The 17630-nt window shown below is 47.5% G+C and overlaps 1 protein-coding gene across 1 annotated transcript in view; it reads right to left on the bottom strand.

Annotated features, from left to right (window-relative positions):
- Window positions 1-11445: 11445 nt before the first annotated feature.
- GALNT16 (polypeptide N-acetylgalactosaminyltransferase 16) overlaps window positions 11446-17630 on the bottom strand; it is a 114720-nt gene continuing 108535 nt past the window's right edge. Inside the window, exon 15 of the mRNA XM_026651423.2 lies at window positions 11446-13137. Within this exon, the coding sequence (XP_026507208.1) occupies window positions 13000-13137 (138 nt within the window). The 3' untranslated portion in view covers window positions 11446-12999. The remainder of the gene's footprint in view (window positions 13138-17630) is intronic.

The following is a 17630-nucleotide window of genomic DNA, read 5'->3' as shown; positions in this document are numbered from 1 at the left end:
TGTAAACAGAAAGGGGGTGTGGATGTGGGTTTTGACAGTCAGATTTTGTTTTGCAGAGAGCCTACAGTGGAAATGAATTCTCCTCCTATTTGGAAGTGGCACTGCATAGCTGGAGGGGTTGATAACAGAACATAGTTTCTTTTACCTTTAGGTATCCAGTTCAAATCTGGTATAGGCTGATACCTGTTTGGTGGTAGTTTTAGTCCTTGTTCCTGATGAACAGGTGTCACCAGGGCTAACTGACATAATTCTTGGTCATCTTAGTACAGACATCAAATTACTCTCTCACCATTGGATCATGGCTGGGGTAATTTGCAGGGCAGCACGAGGAAGTTTGCATTGGTGCTACTTGTGCCATGTCTGTTTTACAGGACGAGATTCCTGAATTCCTCAGAGAGCCCTTTTCCCTATTAATGGATTCCATTATTACAACAGGGGGCCTGAATTATGATTGCCCTATGATCTCACGGCGCAGCCAGCGGAGCCATCTCCTGGGGATGTTCCCTGATATAGGGGGCTGCCTGGCTGGGATAGAGCCAAATAACAGCTCTGCCTCAACTCCACAGTAGTCCCACCTGCAGGGAGTGTGTTAGAGGCATTCCCGAGGAAAGGAGACATGATCAAAGTATTGCTGCACTCTGGCTATTCCTGGCAGCCACAACAGCCCATGGTGGCCACAGGCAGCCAGGTGCATATTAGGGCAGCCCCCAGTGCCCAAACCTGTGTCTATACTGGCCTATGAAAGGGGAGATCCACCCCCTTGCACTGAGTTCATCTCTGGCACCAGGATGAATTGGGCTCCAAGTCAATCTGGCACCTTTCACTAAAAATAATTAACTTTGATGAATAAGAGCAGGGCTGGGAGACAAAATACAAGACAATTTGGAGGAAATGAACATTTTCAAACAGCCTTTCTTTGAAGAGTAAAGGTTGGTGCCCAAGTGACTTTCCTAGCAATTCAAGAAAGGTTCAGAATTTCACAGATGCCTGGCAAACAGAAGCCAAGAAAGTTTCGTTTACACAGAGGTGATGTGTGACACATTAAATGTTGCTAATGAGCATCAGGTGTTTTGCAGGGGGGAAAATGACTCCTTGTCTTATGTATAGTAATTATTTTAAAGCTCTATTTAGCATTTAGATTGCTTAGGAGGGAAAAAGCTTCCAGCAACTGCTTGCCTTGAAAAATGCTCTGGTAATAAATGGAGCTCCCTGAACATTGCTTTCATCTACCTAAACAGAAAACAGAGATGACACTTTAACTTGGGATAATTAGAAGGACATAGTTGGGTTGTCTTTTTCAATGGCATTATAACATACAGCCGCTACATTTAAAATAAACAACCCAAAGCATGCAATAGTGTGTTTAAGCAAGCTAATAATTCCTGCATTAAACACTTTAAGTCATTTGAGAGGGGCTCTGAAAGAACCAACTTGAATGCTTGTGCTTTGTAATTTTATGCAAAGGGTAAACACTTCAGCATGGTTTTGTACACAGCTACAGCTGTCAAATTTTTAACATCCTTTTCAGCCATTAATATTTCTGGATTGATACTCTCAGATTGCACAAGCCAGTACTTGGATGGGAGACCTCCAAGGCAAACCCCAGGTACTCCAAGAAGTGGTACCGGCTAGTCAGCAGGGGAAGCTCGTGTGTCCCAGCCTGGTGTTAGGGGTGCCGTGCTAGTCAAGGTGCAGTCTTTCCAATGAGATAGAAGACAAAGGTCTTGACCACTATATAAAAATGACATGCATGCACTCACTTGACCATTGCTTTGTTTCAGAGCCTCACAAAGTGATTCATACCATAGAAATAAATGTATTTTTGATCTGTTGTCTCTTGTCTTATGCTTAGATTGTGAGCTCTTTGGGACAGAGACTGTCTTCTTGTTCTGTCTGCACAGCACCTAGCACAATGGGGTCCCAGCCACTACAGCAATACAAATAATAAATGTAAATCTGTCTCTACTGGTTGGTACCTCTGCTGTTAATTGCTGGTTCTAAGGCACTCAGACACCATTGTGAGGGTTGCATAAGCTGCTTCTCTATTTACTATTTGTACAATGCCAGCCATATGCTAGGTGCTGTTTCATTTCTATGACAGATTCTGCTGTAGCACAGTTATCTTTCAGTGTGGACTCTGTGTGCACCTATATAGCTGTACAAAATTGCCAAGAACATTTACCAGCCCGGGAACAAGATTTACATGCCTGCCCTTTTCCATGATAATCTATAATAATCAAAAGCAAGTGAGTAGAATTTTCCAAGGCTGTGTAGGTGGGAGTTTGTATGGATGAGTGTGTGTACATACACACTACACATACACACTACAGCTGGGTGAATAACTGATTTTTCTGTTAGCCTAGAGTTCAGGTGGAACCAAAAACGATCTTTTTTGAAATTTTTGGCTAATCAAAAAAGTCAGAAAATTTTTGTTTCGGGTCAAACCAAAATATTTTTTTTCTACTGCAAAATGAAACGTTTTATTTTTGGCATTTTAAACCTTCTTGACAAAAGCCAAGGGAAAGCAGAGCTAGAATGACTAGCCAGAGGGGAGGAGATGGTGGTGACCCCCTTCTCCAGAGTAATCTGGTGGTTCAGGCACTTGGGTGGGCAGGGAGGAGACCTGGTTCCAGTATCTGCTCCCGAACTGGAATTGGAATCTCCACACCCCAGGTGAGAGGTCTAACCACTGGTCTATTCTCTTAAGGGGGCAGGGGAAGGGGGAGGCACACTACCGTCACTGCCTCCTCTGTTTTGTGAAGAGCACCTTAATCCCCTTGTGAATCTAGCCTGAAAAATCAAAACGTTTCCAAAGCTATTCACGTTGACATTTCCCATCTTTTTCATTTCAACCAAAACAATTCACTAAAAATTGACAAAAATTCAAGAACTAGTTCAGTCAACCCAAATCTGCATTTCTCAACCAAAATATTTAACCCCAGCCCTAACACACACACCTACTTTGGCTTAATAATATGGTTCCAAACCCAATTTAAAAAGATTCTTAGGTACGCCAGGCAGATAACCTTGATGAACAACTGGGAGCAGCATGTCTTGCATCTCAGAGGGCTATGATGCAGCTGCATGCTGGGATCTGCTCCAGGAGACCATCTTAAAACTGTTCAGTGTCAGATGGAGAGGCAAAGCCAAGTAGCCAACTGTCAAGCTGAGCAAGTCCAGCAGTCTGTTGCCCTGCAAAAGCTTGGTTGTTCCCCAAGGTATATTTATTAGTGCTGTGGTTTTAGTCCACCGGAGACTGACTAATGACCACTGGGGGCAGACCTGCATTCTCCCCAAAGCTTCACCCAAAGCAGGAAGAAAAATAGCCTTTGTCCCAGATGCCCATGTGAAGAGAATACAAAATCTGTTACTTTTCGTTGAAGTAGAGCTCTGTGTAAGCTTGCTTGTCTCTTTCCCTAACAGAAGTTGGTCCACTAAAAAGGTATTACCTCCCCCACCTTGCCCTTCACTCATTTTCTAATGCCAGGGGTCAGCACTTTCTCTTGCAGCCTTGTTTGAGACAACCACTGGTATTTGCCTTCTACAGCAAGCAGGCTTTATAGCAGGTGCTGGAAGCACTGTGGTCAGCACTATAGACACAGACAAGCTAAAGCCTGTGGGCCATGTAATTTTTCTGCGACAGCAGACAACAGGACAATCATTAGCCATGTGATTGACGGTGCTGCAAGTCCCCGAGTCTGCCACAGAAAAACCATTCACATTTTAAAGTTACCTCAGGAACAGAAATACAATAAAAATCAAGGCCCTCCCTATACTGCGCAGCGTGCATATTGCTCTCTTAAAGGGCTATGTGCAGATCTCTGTATTATCCATAAATCGATCCATTCAATGACTTCCTCTTAGGGGTTTCCCCTTTAATCAAATGATGCCAACAAGTGACTACCCTCAAGAGTCAGTTTCTCTGTGGTCAGCATCCTCCTTCATCCATATCACCTGGGACTCTGGTACATGTTTTCTTTACTAGCCCACAAAGTGGGAGCCCACCACACTAGATTGCTCACTTGCAACATGCTTTTAGCTAGGGCAAAATTTAAAAAAACCCTTCAAAAATAGGGAAAACATAATGGAGGCTTACAGTAAATGCTTGTGTATGCAGCAGGGTGTCTAACCGCCTGCCGTACACCTGGAGTCAAGACTAGATAGGAAACGCTTTATCTTGTATTTGAGCAATAATTTTGCAAAAGATCAAGCACTGTGATACAAGTTATCTGGTCCTCTGTACTTCTTATGCAATTGTCCTATTTTCTTGAAACTTAAGAGGATTCCCCAATATTACACTGATAGATTTATGCTCACATTTTAAGTCATTCATTGCAAGTAGGGTTGGTTTATCAGATGACCAATTTTGGTAACCCAGCTATTGAAGGAACAGATGAGTGGGACAGATAGAAGAGAGAAGCAGGACTAGGGAAAAGCTGTGCGAAGTCAGGAATGACTCATGAGGCTGGAGAGACACCTGTCGTAACCTAAGACAGCATGGAGGACAAATGAATCAATGTGCCAGCAGCTGATCTGAAGAGTGAGAATATCAGGAGGTTGGAACAAAGGCTGTGAGAGCACAAGACAGCACTAAGAACAAGAGAAGTCATGGGCCAGCCAGCAGTCGAAGTGAGGTGGAGGAAAGCCTCGGGCACTTAGAAAGAGGGCCCTCACTGAGATCCTGCTGCCAAACTGAGGTTGGAAAAGACTCAGGAGCCTAATGAGAAGGGTGTGGGGACCTGAGGGAACCCTGGTGGCTGGAGAAACCAGCCTCCAAGTGGTGGTGGGGAAAAGAGGCCTTGGGAAGAGCAAGTGGAGAGAAAGCCCTAGGGACTGGAGTCAGCAAAAAGGTGAGAGGGATTTGTATGTATGTGTTTTTAGGTTGGAGGAAAAATTATGCCCTGGTCACTCATTTTTGTTAATTTTATGAGAGGATCCCTTTATGCCCAGGTCAGCTCATGTGCAAGTAGATACAGTCTGTATTTATACTGGCTTAGCTCAGTGTCAGATGGCAGTAAGTGTTTTGCACTGGTTTCCATGGAAATGTTAACCATAGCAGCTGGTATCCATTGAAATAGTTATTAAACAGTTTCCCCCCCCAACTCCCCGGGTGGATTATTTTGTTGTCTTTTCTCCCATGGTGACTGCACAGAGGGATATTGACGGAGTTGGGTTTATTCTGCTTTTTTGCATTATACAGTACCAAGCATATCCCAAGCAGAAATCACAGATGCCATTCAGAGGGACAGTTCTGACCCAAAGATTTGCCGGTTACCAAGTGCTACTTTGAATGTTTCCCAGAGTAATTTCCAGTGTAGGAAGGAGGTTGTCTCACTCTTAGGGTATGTCTACACACAGCTGCTAGTTCGGCGGCTGGGAATCGAAGTTCTGGGTTCGACTTATCGCGTCTTGTCTGGACGCGATAAGTCAAACCAGGAAGTGATCGACGTCGACTGCGGTACTCCAGCTATACGAGAGGAGTACCGCGGCGTCGATGGGGGAGCCTGCCTGCCGCGTGTGGACCGAGGTAAGTTCGAACTAAGGTACTTCGAACTTCAGCTACGTTATTCACGTAGCTGAAGTTGCGTACCTTAGTTCGAATTGGGGGGTAAGTGTAGACCAAGCCTTAGTTTCTCAGCTGTTGTGGCCACACTACTTACTTGCTGGTAAGATACAGATGCCTATGGATTAATTTGTCAGAAAAGTGACAATGAGCTTGATTCTCTCCTGTGCCCAGACTCCACTCAGTGCAGCAGTAGGGTGAAGGCTGCCAGGGAACCAGGTACAGCCCCTTGATTCTCTGCCTGCCCAGCCCCAGCATGTTCTAACTTGGGTCACAGGTATAACATCCCTAAGGGGCCTTACAAAAGTGGAGTGGAGCAGAGCCCTCCCACTCTGGGGTGGGGAAGCTGGTACAGGAGCAATACTCCATTGCCAGCAGTGCCTGTGCTACAGTGGTCTATGTGCCTAACCCTTCTCTACAAGGAGGAGAGAACCATCCTCCCTCATTCCCCAGCTCAGACACAGCCAGTTTGGCCCTTGGGAAAGCCATGCCTGTTTCCTTGGATAGGGCCTGTTAAAACCCTTCAGGCTCAGTGAATGTTTGCTCAGCTTCCTGGGTTCTAAGGCGCTTGCAGAGCTCAGGACACATGTGGAGGAGTTGGGCTAATATCCTGGAGTTCCCATTGCATTTCAAAACACCTTCATTTCCTGTTCAACACACCTGTGTAATATCAAATACAAGATGTAATACCTGCCAGCCTGAGAGGGGACTGCTGGGTCTTCTCACCTCTGCTGAGTTCCAGGGAAGCATGAGAACAGTTCCCTCTTTCAGGCAGTCACTTCCACCATTGACATAGGGCCAGAACCACCCAGGTGTAGCAACAGGCAGCTCTGATTAAGCCCTGATTCTAAACCCAAAATTTCAAAATGGAAGCACTGGCTGAGCCATTCAGGGAAGCTGGTGATGGGAAGAGGAATCCTATAAAATTACTTCTGTAAGAAACTGGGGAATCAAACTGCATGAAAAGGCCTGAGCAGCTAATGTATGTCTCTAAGCAGATCCACAGGGGTAAGTGATGTCTCCCCTCCCCCAAACCACGGGCAGAAGGATGGCCTGGTAAGGGGAGGCTCATAGCCTTAGGTGGGAGGATCTGGGTGGCAAGGGGAGACAGTCTAAGGAGGAGAGGCTCTGCAAAAATATGGTACATGGAAGGTTTTTGCTGATGTAGTATCTTAATGTTAACTGTTCTCCACAACTTCTTCTGTGCTACAGGAAAGAAAGGATGCTCTCTCTCTTCCCTAGCCTGTTAAAAGGGACTTGCTACGCTATTTGTGACTAGTTTTCTTTAGAGTGGTAGCCGTCTTAGTCTGTATCAGCAAAAAGAACAGGAGTATTTGTGGCACCTTAGAGACTAACAAATTTATTTGAGCATAAGCTTTTGTGGGCTAAAACCCACTTCATCAGATGCATGCAGTAGAAAATACAGTAGGAAGCTATATATATATACACAGAGAATATGAAAAAATGGGTGTTGCCATACCAATTGTAACAAGAATAATTGATTAAGGTAGCTATTAGGCGAGCTATTATCAGCAGGAGAAAAATAAGTATTTTCCACTGCATGCATCTGATGAAGTGGGTTTTAGCCCATGAAAGCTTATGCTCAAATAAATTTGTTAGTCTCTAAGGTGCCACAAATACTCCTAGTTCTCTTTAGTTGCCAGGAGCACCCTATAAATCGCTAAGTCAACTCCTGCAGTGTTTCTTTTGAAGTGCCCTGGGACTCCGGGCAAAGGATTCTGGGATGCATCTGCGGAGGAGCAGTTAAAAGTGCCAGAACGTAGCTAAACAGCAAGAGGAGCAGAGAAGGAACCCCTGCTTTATGGAAAGCAAAGAAAATAAAGAGGCTGAACGCTTGTTTCAAAGTGGATTTTATTCCAGGCATTTAAATAGACAAGTTCTGGCACATGCTTTGGTTAAGAAAAGGAAAAACAAACCTGTGTTTCACATAAACTACATTTGGCAAAGAAAACTTTTTAACCAAGTGAAAGAAATTGATTTCTGTACAGCTGTGGTTTCAGCTCCTGTTAAATAAACTCTAATCACCCCACACATGAAATTACACTGGATGATCTGATTTAATAAGAGCTTTCTTAAGGACATTCTCTTCTATTAATCTGAAAGCTCTTCCTCATAGTCTAGATGTCTGTCCAAAGTCAATAGGCAAAACAACAACCAGTCACTACTTGTTTTGATTGTTTGTTTGTACAAAGTGAGGGCCAAACTGTGAGGTCTTTACTCAGTTTTTACCAGCCAAAGCTCCCATTGAAGTCAGGGGGAGCTTTGACTGAGAAAGGGCTTCAAGATATGGCACTAATGGAATTGGACTAGCAGAAGCAGCACCCTGTGTGGAAAGGGTGCTGATCATATCCCTCATGTAAGATCTATCAGGGAATACATTTATAACAGATTTAGAGAAGTCCTCAACTGCTTTGGGAAGATGGCTGGTTCGTTTGAAAGGGAAAGAAGTAGCACTCTGGGGGGGAGGGGGGGGGAAAGCCGTGATCGCGATCGGCGGCGGCAATTGGGGGGGGGGTAAAAAAAGCCGCGATCGGCGGCGGCAGTTCAGTGGCAGGTCCTTCGCTCCTAGAGGGAGTGAGGGACCTGCCGCCCCCGAATTGCCGCAGGTGCCGCCCCTCTCCCTTGGTCACCCCAAGCACCTGCTTGTTAAGCTGGTGCCGGCCCTGCACAGGGCTCAATACACAGAGCCAGTAGCAACATTTCTTCAGAGGGTCTCATCACAAAGAGGAACCCTATGCAATTGTTTTGTTTGAGGAGGTGAAGTTAGAGCTGGCTTTAGCCCCCAATGGAGTTACCAGACAAATTCTTAAAAGGGAACTGCAAGGAAGACAGCGCTTCTCTCTCTTTCTCACACGTAAGGCTATGGACAGACTAACACTTATGTTGGCATAACATATGTCACTCAGGGGTGTGAATAAGCTGCTAGCAAGGAATCTTAACCTGCAGGCTGGGAAAATAGGGAAGCTCAGGGGGTCCCCCTAGGAAATATTTTGACAAAAAGCTGCAGTCTGGAAGCATTTGAACACACAGAAATTACCAGCCACTTCCTGCTCTTCTTCCTCTCAATCTTTCTTCATTTTAGTTTTGTCAGCCAGGTAAGTTAGATTTCTCTGCCCTTCCTCCTGCTCCCCACTGGCTGTTGTGGAAGTAGGGCCTCCTGCCTGTGACTGGGATGGGATGCGAAGGACTTTATCTCTTTTTCAGAGTGCCTGTCTGTTCCATGTTCTCTCGCTCGCTCTCTCTTTGTTTTCCCCTCTCATTTGCTATCATTTCCTCTCCTTCTGTTCTCTCTGCCTCCTCTCCCCATGCTGCCTCTTCCCAGTGCCATCCTTAGGCATACGCAGCATTCGCGGCTGCGTCGGGCACTCAAAAACTTGGGGCACCATTCCCCTCGCTGGCCGCGGCTGGAATCCTCTCTTCTCCAGCCCCTCCCCCATGCTGAGCCGGTGGGCTTCTCCCCGCCCCCTCCCTCCCTCACTTCTCAGCCGACTGGCTGAGGGATCCAGCCTCCGGCTCTGCCACCCCAGTCCCAGGGAGCTCAGAGCGGCGCAGCCCACCGCTGCCCGGAGCGGAGTCCCTCCCTGGACCCTGCCTGCCTGTGCCGCCTGGTCTCTGGTGGGGGCCGGGCTGGGGACAGGACAGGAGAAGCTTTCCTAACACACACACACACACACACACATACACTCTGCCTCTCACGAGTCACAGTCCCCCAATACAGACACTCTCTCTCTCTCACACACACACAGTCACACACAGTCTCACACTGCCCACACACACATTCTGTCACACAGTCCCCCAACACACAGTCACACACACTGTCTCTCTCACACGCACTGGCTCTCTCTCATACACACACACACACACTGTCACGCACACACACACGTGCGCACACATACACTTGTATTATTGTTGTTGTTATTACTGCTTGGTACTTCCTGTCAAAATGCAGCTGGTGAGCCAGGAGTGGTGAGGGGCTGCAGGAGAGCCATGGGCTATGGCAAGATGCAACCCCCACGTGACAGCGTGAAACCTGCCTTGAGCCACTGCCGCAGCGTCTGCTGCATATGAAGCTCGGTGTGTGTCAGCAATGGGAGGGCGGGGGAGGAAGTTTCTGGGGGTCTGCGGGTGGGGGTGGTGGCTGTGCCCCCTCAACACACTGGGGTCAGCAGCACCAGCTGGGGACCACCTTCGGTGGAGCATAGGGCCCCATAAATCCTAAGGATGGCCCTGCCTCTTCCTCTTTCTCCCTGTATTCATTCTCTCTTTCTCTGTCCCTAAGACCTTGCCCTTGCTCTTCTTCATCCTTCTGATGTGCACTTGCATGGCACTGAAGCATCTCTGCAGGACACAGGAGGAGAAGGTAGCACTACACCTGGACTCCGCCCAGCACTCCCTCCTCCCATACAGGTAGTGCTGCACCAAATGGAACTTGCCCCGTCTGAGAGTGGGGAATGGCCGCCTGAGTTTTCATTCGCCACACATGTCACTCACCAGATTCATCCAAGGACATTACCAAGATGGCTAGCTACACTGAAATGAAATATCAGCCAATGAATGTTATCCTGAACCAGCAAGGACTTCCAGTTTTCAATATGCTGGAAAAACAAAACAAAAGCTAATGAAGGATAAACACTTTGCACCTCTTGAGCACCTGTCATCTGAGAATCTTAAAGCACTTTATGAACACTAATGAATTCATTCACATGGCACCCATATGAAATAGGTTCTGTATTTCTTCCCCATTTTTAAAATATGGAAACTGAAGTGTAGAGATATTAAGTGACTTGCTCAAAGTCACACACTTTGGCAGAGCCAGAAAAGAACCCAAAAGTTCAGACTCTACTGCTCAGGTACGGATTCTGCCACCTGTCTGGATGACAAACTTCTTTTTTTAAACCGAAGAATAACAGTAAATGATGAATCCTCTTGTTTTCACGAGTACTCTTATTCACATGCAGATACAGGTACAAAGAGCTCCCATTCTCCAAACAGTGTGCAAATAAATCATTTGTGAATAGAGAATTAATAAGAAGACACAGATATGGTCAAAGCAAACAGCTGTTTAGAATTTAAAGAAACACACTCATTGTTTTGCTATATTTGCCCGGTTCTAGTGGTGGTTGTGAGGATTACAAAATCCAACAGCAATACAAAGGGTTTAATAGGCTTGTCAAATAAAACAATTTTGTTTTTTTTTCCAGATGTAACCCACCTCCTGCAACTCTGGGAACTCAAACACGATGCACAACTGGGGGGTTCCCAGAAAACAAAAAGGGACTAGCTAGAAACAGAAAGTGAAACGGGCTGTTCTATTTGTAGAAAGCAAACAGCATAAGTAAGAAATATCTACTACATTTTTAATGTTTCCCCTATTTTGATAACCTCAGGTATGTAACACAGACAGATGGTTCTCAATGTACGGATTTGTATCCTGATGCTATTTCTTTAGGAGACATTTGGTCTCCTGGATGAAGAAGGGAAAGGCTCAGCTCTGCTAAGTCCTTCACAACTTGGGATACACAAGTATTCCCAGTACCAGGTCTTTCCGCACCATATTTAGTTAAGTAAAAGAAGAACTGGAGGCCTTTATGAGCACACTGTGTCTGTCTGGCAGTGAAGGGGTTAGGCATGGCAGATTGTGGTGATCAGAGCCCCTTTGTGCCAATAGCAGAGGGGTGAATTCTTGCGCTCCCTCTCCACCTATGCATGATCGATGAAAATGGAAAGGGTTGGGGTGTGAGTCACCAAACACTTGGAGTGTATGCATCCCCATTTAGAAGTGAGAGAGAGCACAAGGAAATGCCTTAGTGTGAGCACTAATGGAATGGGGAGTGGGTTCAGAAAAGGGAAGGTGGGTGGGTGAAAAAGTTGGTCTTCTCAGCTGGGAAGAGCTAACGAAAGAAGAGCAGCAAAATCCTCAAATCTTTTAGCTGCCTGTCTTTGAGAGAGGGTGAAGGTTAGTAAAGGGAGAGCTGTTACCCCAGGCTGCATTCACATGGGCAGCACATGCACGCACAGGTTGCTATTTCACTGCGCTCCTTCGGCATAACCTACAGTTAGAACACGGTAATTACCCAGGGGGTTGCGTTCTCTCTTTGTTAGTGCATCCCAGCCGAGGAAAGGCAGAAGGAAGCAATACGGGTTCCCTCCAACCCCTCCCTCCCAACATTGCTTGGCCTGTCATCACAGAATACACCAACACACACTGTCAGTGCAGTGCCGTGGAATGCCTTTAGGGTGGGGCTTAACGGACATTTCCTAGCAGTTGTAGCATCAGATCTATCAGTCTCAGAGTAACCTCCAGCAACCTCCTATATCCCAGAGTTTAGCCAATCATTTTCTGAATGTCAGGTCAACTCATAGCAGAATAACACTGGGGGAGGAAGGACATGCACAGGCTAGAGCCTGGCTATTTCATCAGTTCCCTGGGTGTAGGGTACAAGAGCAGGGGCTGTTACACAGATACTGGCATTTCATAATAAGCTTGCATCCTATCCTAGGGCTCAGTCATATGAAGCACACCAATCTGACCGGTTAATGAGAGTTGGGTTTGGATTATCACCTACTGCCATGGTATTGGCCTCTTTAAGATCTCACCACAGAAGCCTTCCTGACCATCATGGCTATTTGCCATAGGAAATGGGAAGCTGTACAAAGAATCTCTGGAAGGAATGACTTTGACATGATCCAGTGGAACACTGCACAACTACAAACCTTCCCCCGTTGCCCCCCTGTCCATTTCCCCTCTTCTGTCCATTCCCCATCCATTTTACAAATTATGTGTACAATGGCAGTGCCTGCAGACCAACTACGAATGATGCCCCAGTGTGCTAGGCCCTGTCCCAATACAGTCCCTGCCCCTAAGATCCACTGCCCATCTCCCAACCCATGCATTAGTTATGTTACATTTTCCACAAAGCAACTTCATTGCAGCAGTTCGAGACAACACACAAAAATAACACAAGATGTTACAGAGGAAAGCCAGTGCAGCCCAGGAGCCACCAAGAGTTTGTAGAAGCGTTGTCAAGAGCACTGGTTACACGGAATTCACAGGACTGAAGATCATAAATTTCAATGCAAAGAAAGGAGAGAGCTGTTAGTCAGTACTTGTCGCTCTGAGCTCTATTCGGCTAGTGGGTTGTGCCCTCTCCTACCTCTGATTGCTGTTGTATGAGGATGTCAGTTACAGCGGAGAAGAAACGGATGGATCAATTTCCGTGCCACTTCTTATTCCCCCTCCCCTGACTTCTTCCTTAAAAGTTCAAAAGCAGTGAATGTTCAGCTGAAATGGTGACTTGCTGATGATCACAATCGAAACGTTAGGGTTAGAAATAATAAACCTTTACTCCCCACCCTAACCCCTTCCATTCCCAAAGTCTCATGCAAAAAGAAACAGAGAGGTTTCCGGGCTACCATCATGTGGCTTGTAGCAGCTCCCACTGTTGGCCGGGTGTATCCGATTGGCATGGGTTGGTCACCACCCTGCTGGACTGGTTTTCCAGGCAGAGGCCGCTGACAAAATGCTGAATGAAACTGCCTTTCATCTTCCATTTCTGGGAGAAGGGGTGGGAAGAAGGGAGGAGAGAGAAGAAACAATATAGTGAGATGAAAGGCTCCCCCTACTTTCACCATGGAGGCAGCCCCTCCCAGCTTGAAACAGGAGGCAAGGTTTGGAACAGGTGAAACCCAATTGGCGGGGGGACATAGTGGAAATTCAGGAAATTGGAATTCTGGTTTGGGGTGACATTTCCAAAATCTGGGATCCTCTGTATTTTCCATAATCAGGGTTTGGCTGATAAGAGTTCCCCTGGACTTATAGGGCCAGGTTTTCACAGGTATTTAGGAGCCTAACGATGCACATAGGCACCTAGTAGGATTTTCAAGAAAATCTAAGCAGGTTATGTGCGTAACTTCCTTATCTGCATCTTTAGGCACCTGCTGGCCCACAGAGAATCCCCCTGCCTCAGGGTGCAGGCCAAATCCTGCTCACGCTTAGCTTAGCGTAAACCTGGGCTGCTCTGAGATTACACTGGCGTAACACAGCAGAATCTGGCACGAATAATAATTACAATGGCATAAAACATACCATATAAAACCAACTATGATATTAGAAAGCCAAGGTGGCATTAAAAGGGGGCTGCTGCAACCTGGCCCTACACTTGAACACTTTGTTTTGCAGAGGAGTGTTTGTTCTATCACTGTTTAGTGTCGTGGGGAAGGACAGGCCCAGGCAGAGGCAGCGAGGGCAGGAATTCCACACCCTCAGAACCACCTCTGCAAACGGCCCTTCACCTGCTGAGCCAAGGCGGGATGGGGAAAGCTGAAAGGTGAGTGGGGTTCGAACAATGCACATTGCCATCAAGCAGCAGCTCAAGGAGGAAGTCTCAGATGTAGCCAAGTCCCTTCTCCATTAAGGGCTTTAAAAGCCAATGGAGCTGCCTTAAAATCAAACTGCCACTTCGAAGTAAGAGCCTTTCTTTCCTCTGTCTAATTTCTGCAGACAATTCACAAATCTAGCTCTCCAGTCCTAGCCAGGCCCCTTCCATCCCATCCCATCCCATCCCACATCTCCTCTGGAGTATTTTGTCAACTTGAATTTAACATGGGAGAAGCCAGATTCCTTATCTTCTCTCCCAAACTCGAGCCACTTCCACCCTCTCTGTCACTGTTGCAACACCACCACCCTCCGACTCCAGCCTATGACCTGGGGTATTTTTGGCTGCTCCCTTTCCCTTGTCCCGTGCATCTAGGTTACGTCCAAATCATGTTGCTTCCTCCTCCTCAGTACTGCCAAGACCCCTCATTTTCTTTCCATTCACACAGCTAATTCTCTGGTCCAGGCCTTCATTAAATCTCATCTTAGTTACAGCAACATCTCTGTCTCTGCCCTCCCCAAAGCTTACTTTGCCTTTCTCCACTCCATATAAAATGCCACAGCAAGTCGTCATCTCCTTGCCCATTGATTTGATCATGTCGCTGCCCTCTTTAAAGCCCCCCACTGGCTCCTCACCCGCTAGCACATCAAATTCAAACTTTTTATCACCACCTAGAAAGCTCTTTATAACTCTGCCCTCCCTACTTATCCAAGCTGATCTCACTTCAAGCTGCCCAACACTCCTCCACTCTGCCAACATTTCCACCCTGACTGCCATAGGCGACGACTTCCCCTCTTTGCCATGGGTGCTCGACCCCCACCCCTGCTCCCCTGCCCCCACTCCACCCCTTCCATGAGGCCCCGCCCCTATTCCAACCCCCTCCCTAAAGTTCCTGCCCCAACTCCACCCCTCCCTGCCCCTATTACAACTCCTTCCCCAAATCCCCACCCTTGCCCCGCCTCCTCCCCTGAGTGCGCCATGTTCCCGTTCCTCCCCACTCCCTCCCGGAGTGTGTTAACACCGCCAAACAGCAGCCGGGCAGGAAGTGCTGGGAGGTAAGTGGAGGAGCGGGAGGACGCAGCATGCTCGAGGGAGGAGGAGGTGGGGCGGGGGGTGAGGGGAGCTTGGCTGCCAATGGGTGCAGAGCACCCACTAATTTTTCCCCGTGGGTGCTCCAGCCCCAGAGCACCCACGGAGTCGGCGCCTATGCTGACTGCCCCATTGTCAGCATCTCAATAAATGCCTCTATGCCTTCTGCCATGCTGCCCGCTACGCATGGAGCAACATCCCTGGGCTCATCCGCAAGGCCTCTACCCACAAGGAATTCTCTTAGTGGCCGTTGTGGTTGTGATGCTGAAAGGACAGTGAAAGGACAGTGAAAGGACAAAGTATGTATTGTTTCCCCTTAGCCCCAATCTCTCATTACTTGCCTCTTTCCTTAAATGGTGAGTTTTTCGGGACAGGGGTCTTCCTGTCTGGCTGGAAAGTGCCTCACCTGTAGTGGTTGCTACCATAAATAAATAATAGTAATAACATGGGTTTGAGATCTCCATCAGGGTTCTCTGCCATTCATTTACTCAGAGATGGCTGATTTCAGCAGCTACACTGGACGGAGCACTCCAGACTGTTGGGATTTTCCTGTCTCCCTCTTCTCAGTCAAGCAGATGGCCCAGTTAGGACACAAGGTTTGAGTGCTCAGTAAGCTGACAGCTTGGGGATATGAAGAGGATGTTTGGCCTGACTGCCTGATTGATGCGAGAAAAGGGGGACAGCCCGTCAGGCTGGCTTGAAAGGTCTGGAGCAATTTCAGACACGCCATATGCAGGGAATAAATATCCCTAGAGGAACTGTCAGACTTGCTTCCCCTTTTAGATTAATGTTAGAACTCTATATGCCTTGTCATTCATGGGTAACTGACCCAGTGAACAGTTTAGGTTGCCACATATTGCAGGTATTAGGCTCCCAGCCACATTCAGTGAAAATCCAGTGGTTAAAGTTTATATCAACTTGCTAACATAGCATTTAATTACGGCACTATTTATAATTCCTGCTGCAGCAGTGTCCGGGAGCTCCTCATTGTCCTCTTGCTTATCTAGACGCTGGTTATTATTCTCGCATGACACAGCAATTGTGCAACGTAGGGTCTTCTCCGCTCAGTCCAATTAGTCCTGGAGGTGATTTTACAAATATTAACCCTCAGCTTGCCACTGTTATCAGCTCTGACTAAGGGGGCTCTTGCTGGGGGACTGGCCTTTGCTTCACCGGGAAGAAATCAATGTGATCAGGGAGGGTGCTAGGAGGAGGGCCAGAAATATTGTGGAGGTGGAATTATAACCCTTCCTGAAGCGCAAGATGGAGCTTACAGTGCCATCAACACCTGCTGCCTCCTAGGACCCAAAATCCAGGTTCCAGGTTCGACTGGCTATCACTTGGCAGAGGCCCACTGTGTAGAGAGCCAGGGAGGAAGTAAACCACAGAGCAGCAGACACCGTCATGAAGGACTGGGAGAAGGGCACACCCACTCCTGGGAATCCCCAAGAGAACTTACTGTGCCTTCCCTCATTTCGGTAATACCTCTGCATGTGAAGGCCTTCTCTCCACCCTGCATCTGCCCTATGGATGCCTTTCCTTGTATGTGCTATGGCTTCCTGTATTAGGAATCGCTGCTGTCAAGGAGAAGGCTGCAGTTTACCAGCTATTAGATATCTGTGACCATGGCAATTAGCAAGGGACATTTCCTTTCCGTTTCCCCCCAGGAAAAACCTGGCCCCAATGGGAGATTCTGTGTCATGTGATTTCTCCAGATTAGAGACCCACTGATCTATGAGCCTCTGTGCGCTGAGCAGGTGCCAGCCGCTCAGTCTCCAGGAATGGCCTGCAGCAACAGCAGCAGCAGGAGGACACACAGGGAGCGTTCAGCACCACATATTTCCTCCTGCTAATGAACTACACCAAACAAATGAACTTCTCAGTTAATTGCACAACCTGCAAGCCTAGCAGCTCTTTCAGAGTCATCCTGAATCTCTCAGTGCAGTAGAAAGTGGTAGGTGGGTTGTGGGGGAGGAAGTACAGGCTTGGGATTTGGCTGTAGGAATTTTATGCAGGTAGCAGTTTGTGTGTTGATCGTACAAGCTGAAGTTGTTGGTTCTTCTCCTTAGGTGAAAGCAGTGGTTTTGATCTCATTAATTTCCCCCCATCCAGGCGTGGAGTTGTTATGCCCTCCTCCTCCCCTCAGTATTCAGGAGGAAGCAGTAAAGTGGCTAGAGCCTCACTATGGTTCACTCGAGGGCCCACAGGAGTTATAAGAACAATCACAGGCTGTGGAGTTTGAGTGGGGTGCCCAGCGGTGGCCTGATTGCTTTTTGGCTGAGCCAAACCTGACTGGCACTGCCACCCCCTGGAACAGGTCACAATGCCACTCACTCAAATTTGGCTCGGCCTCCCCTCCATCTGATGGAGGGGCAGCTGGGCCAAACCTGAGTGGTGCAATGCCACTCTTTCAAAGTTGGAGGGTGTAGGGTTACCATATTTAACAAATAAAAAAAGAGGACCCTCCATGGGGCCCTGGCCCCGCCCATTTCCCACCCCCAGCCCCAACCCTGCCCCAACCCCGCCCTGACTCCGCCCCCTCCTTCCTCCCACTCCCAGCCACGCGAAAAGGGCTGCCCGAG

The sequence above is a fragment of the Terrapene carolina genome, unplaced genomic scaffold (assembly GCF_002925995.2).
Source record: "Terrapene carolina triunguis isolate 2854851 unplaced genomic scaffold, T_m_triunguis-2.0 Scaffold96, whole genome shotgun sequence".
NCBI classification, from domain to species: Eukaryota; Metazoa; Chordata; order Testudines; family Emydidae; genus Terrapene; species Terrapene triunguis.
This window is presented reverse-complemented; position numbering and strand designations above follow the sequence as displayed.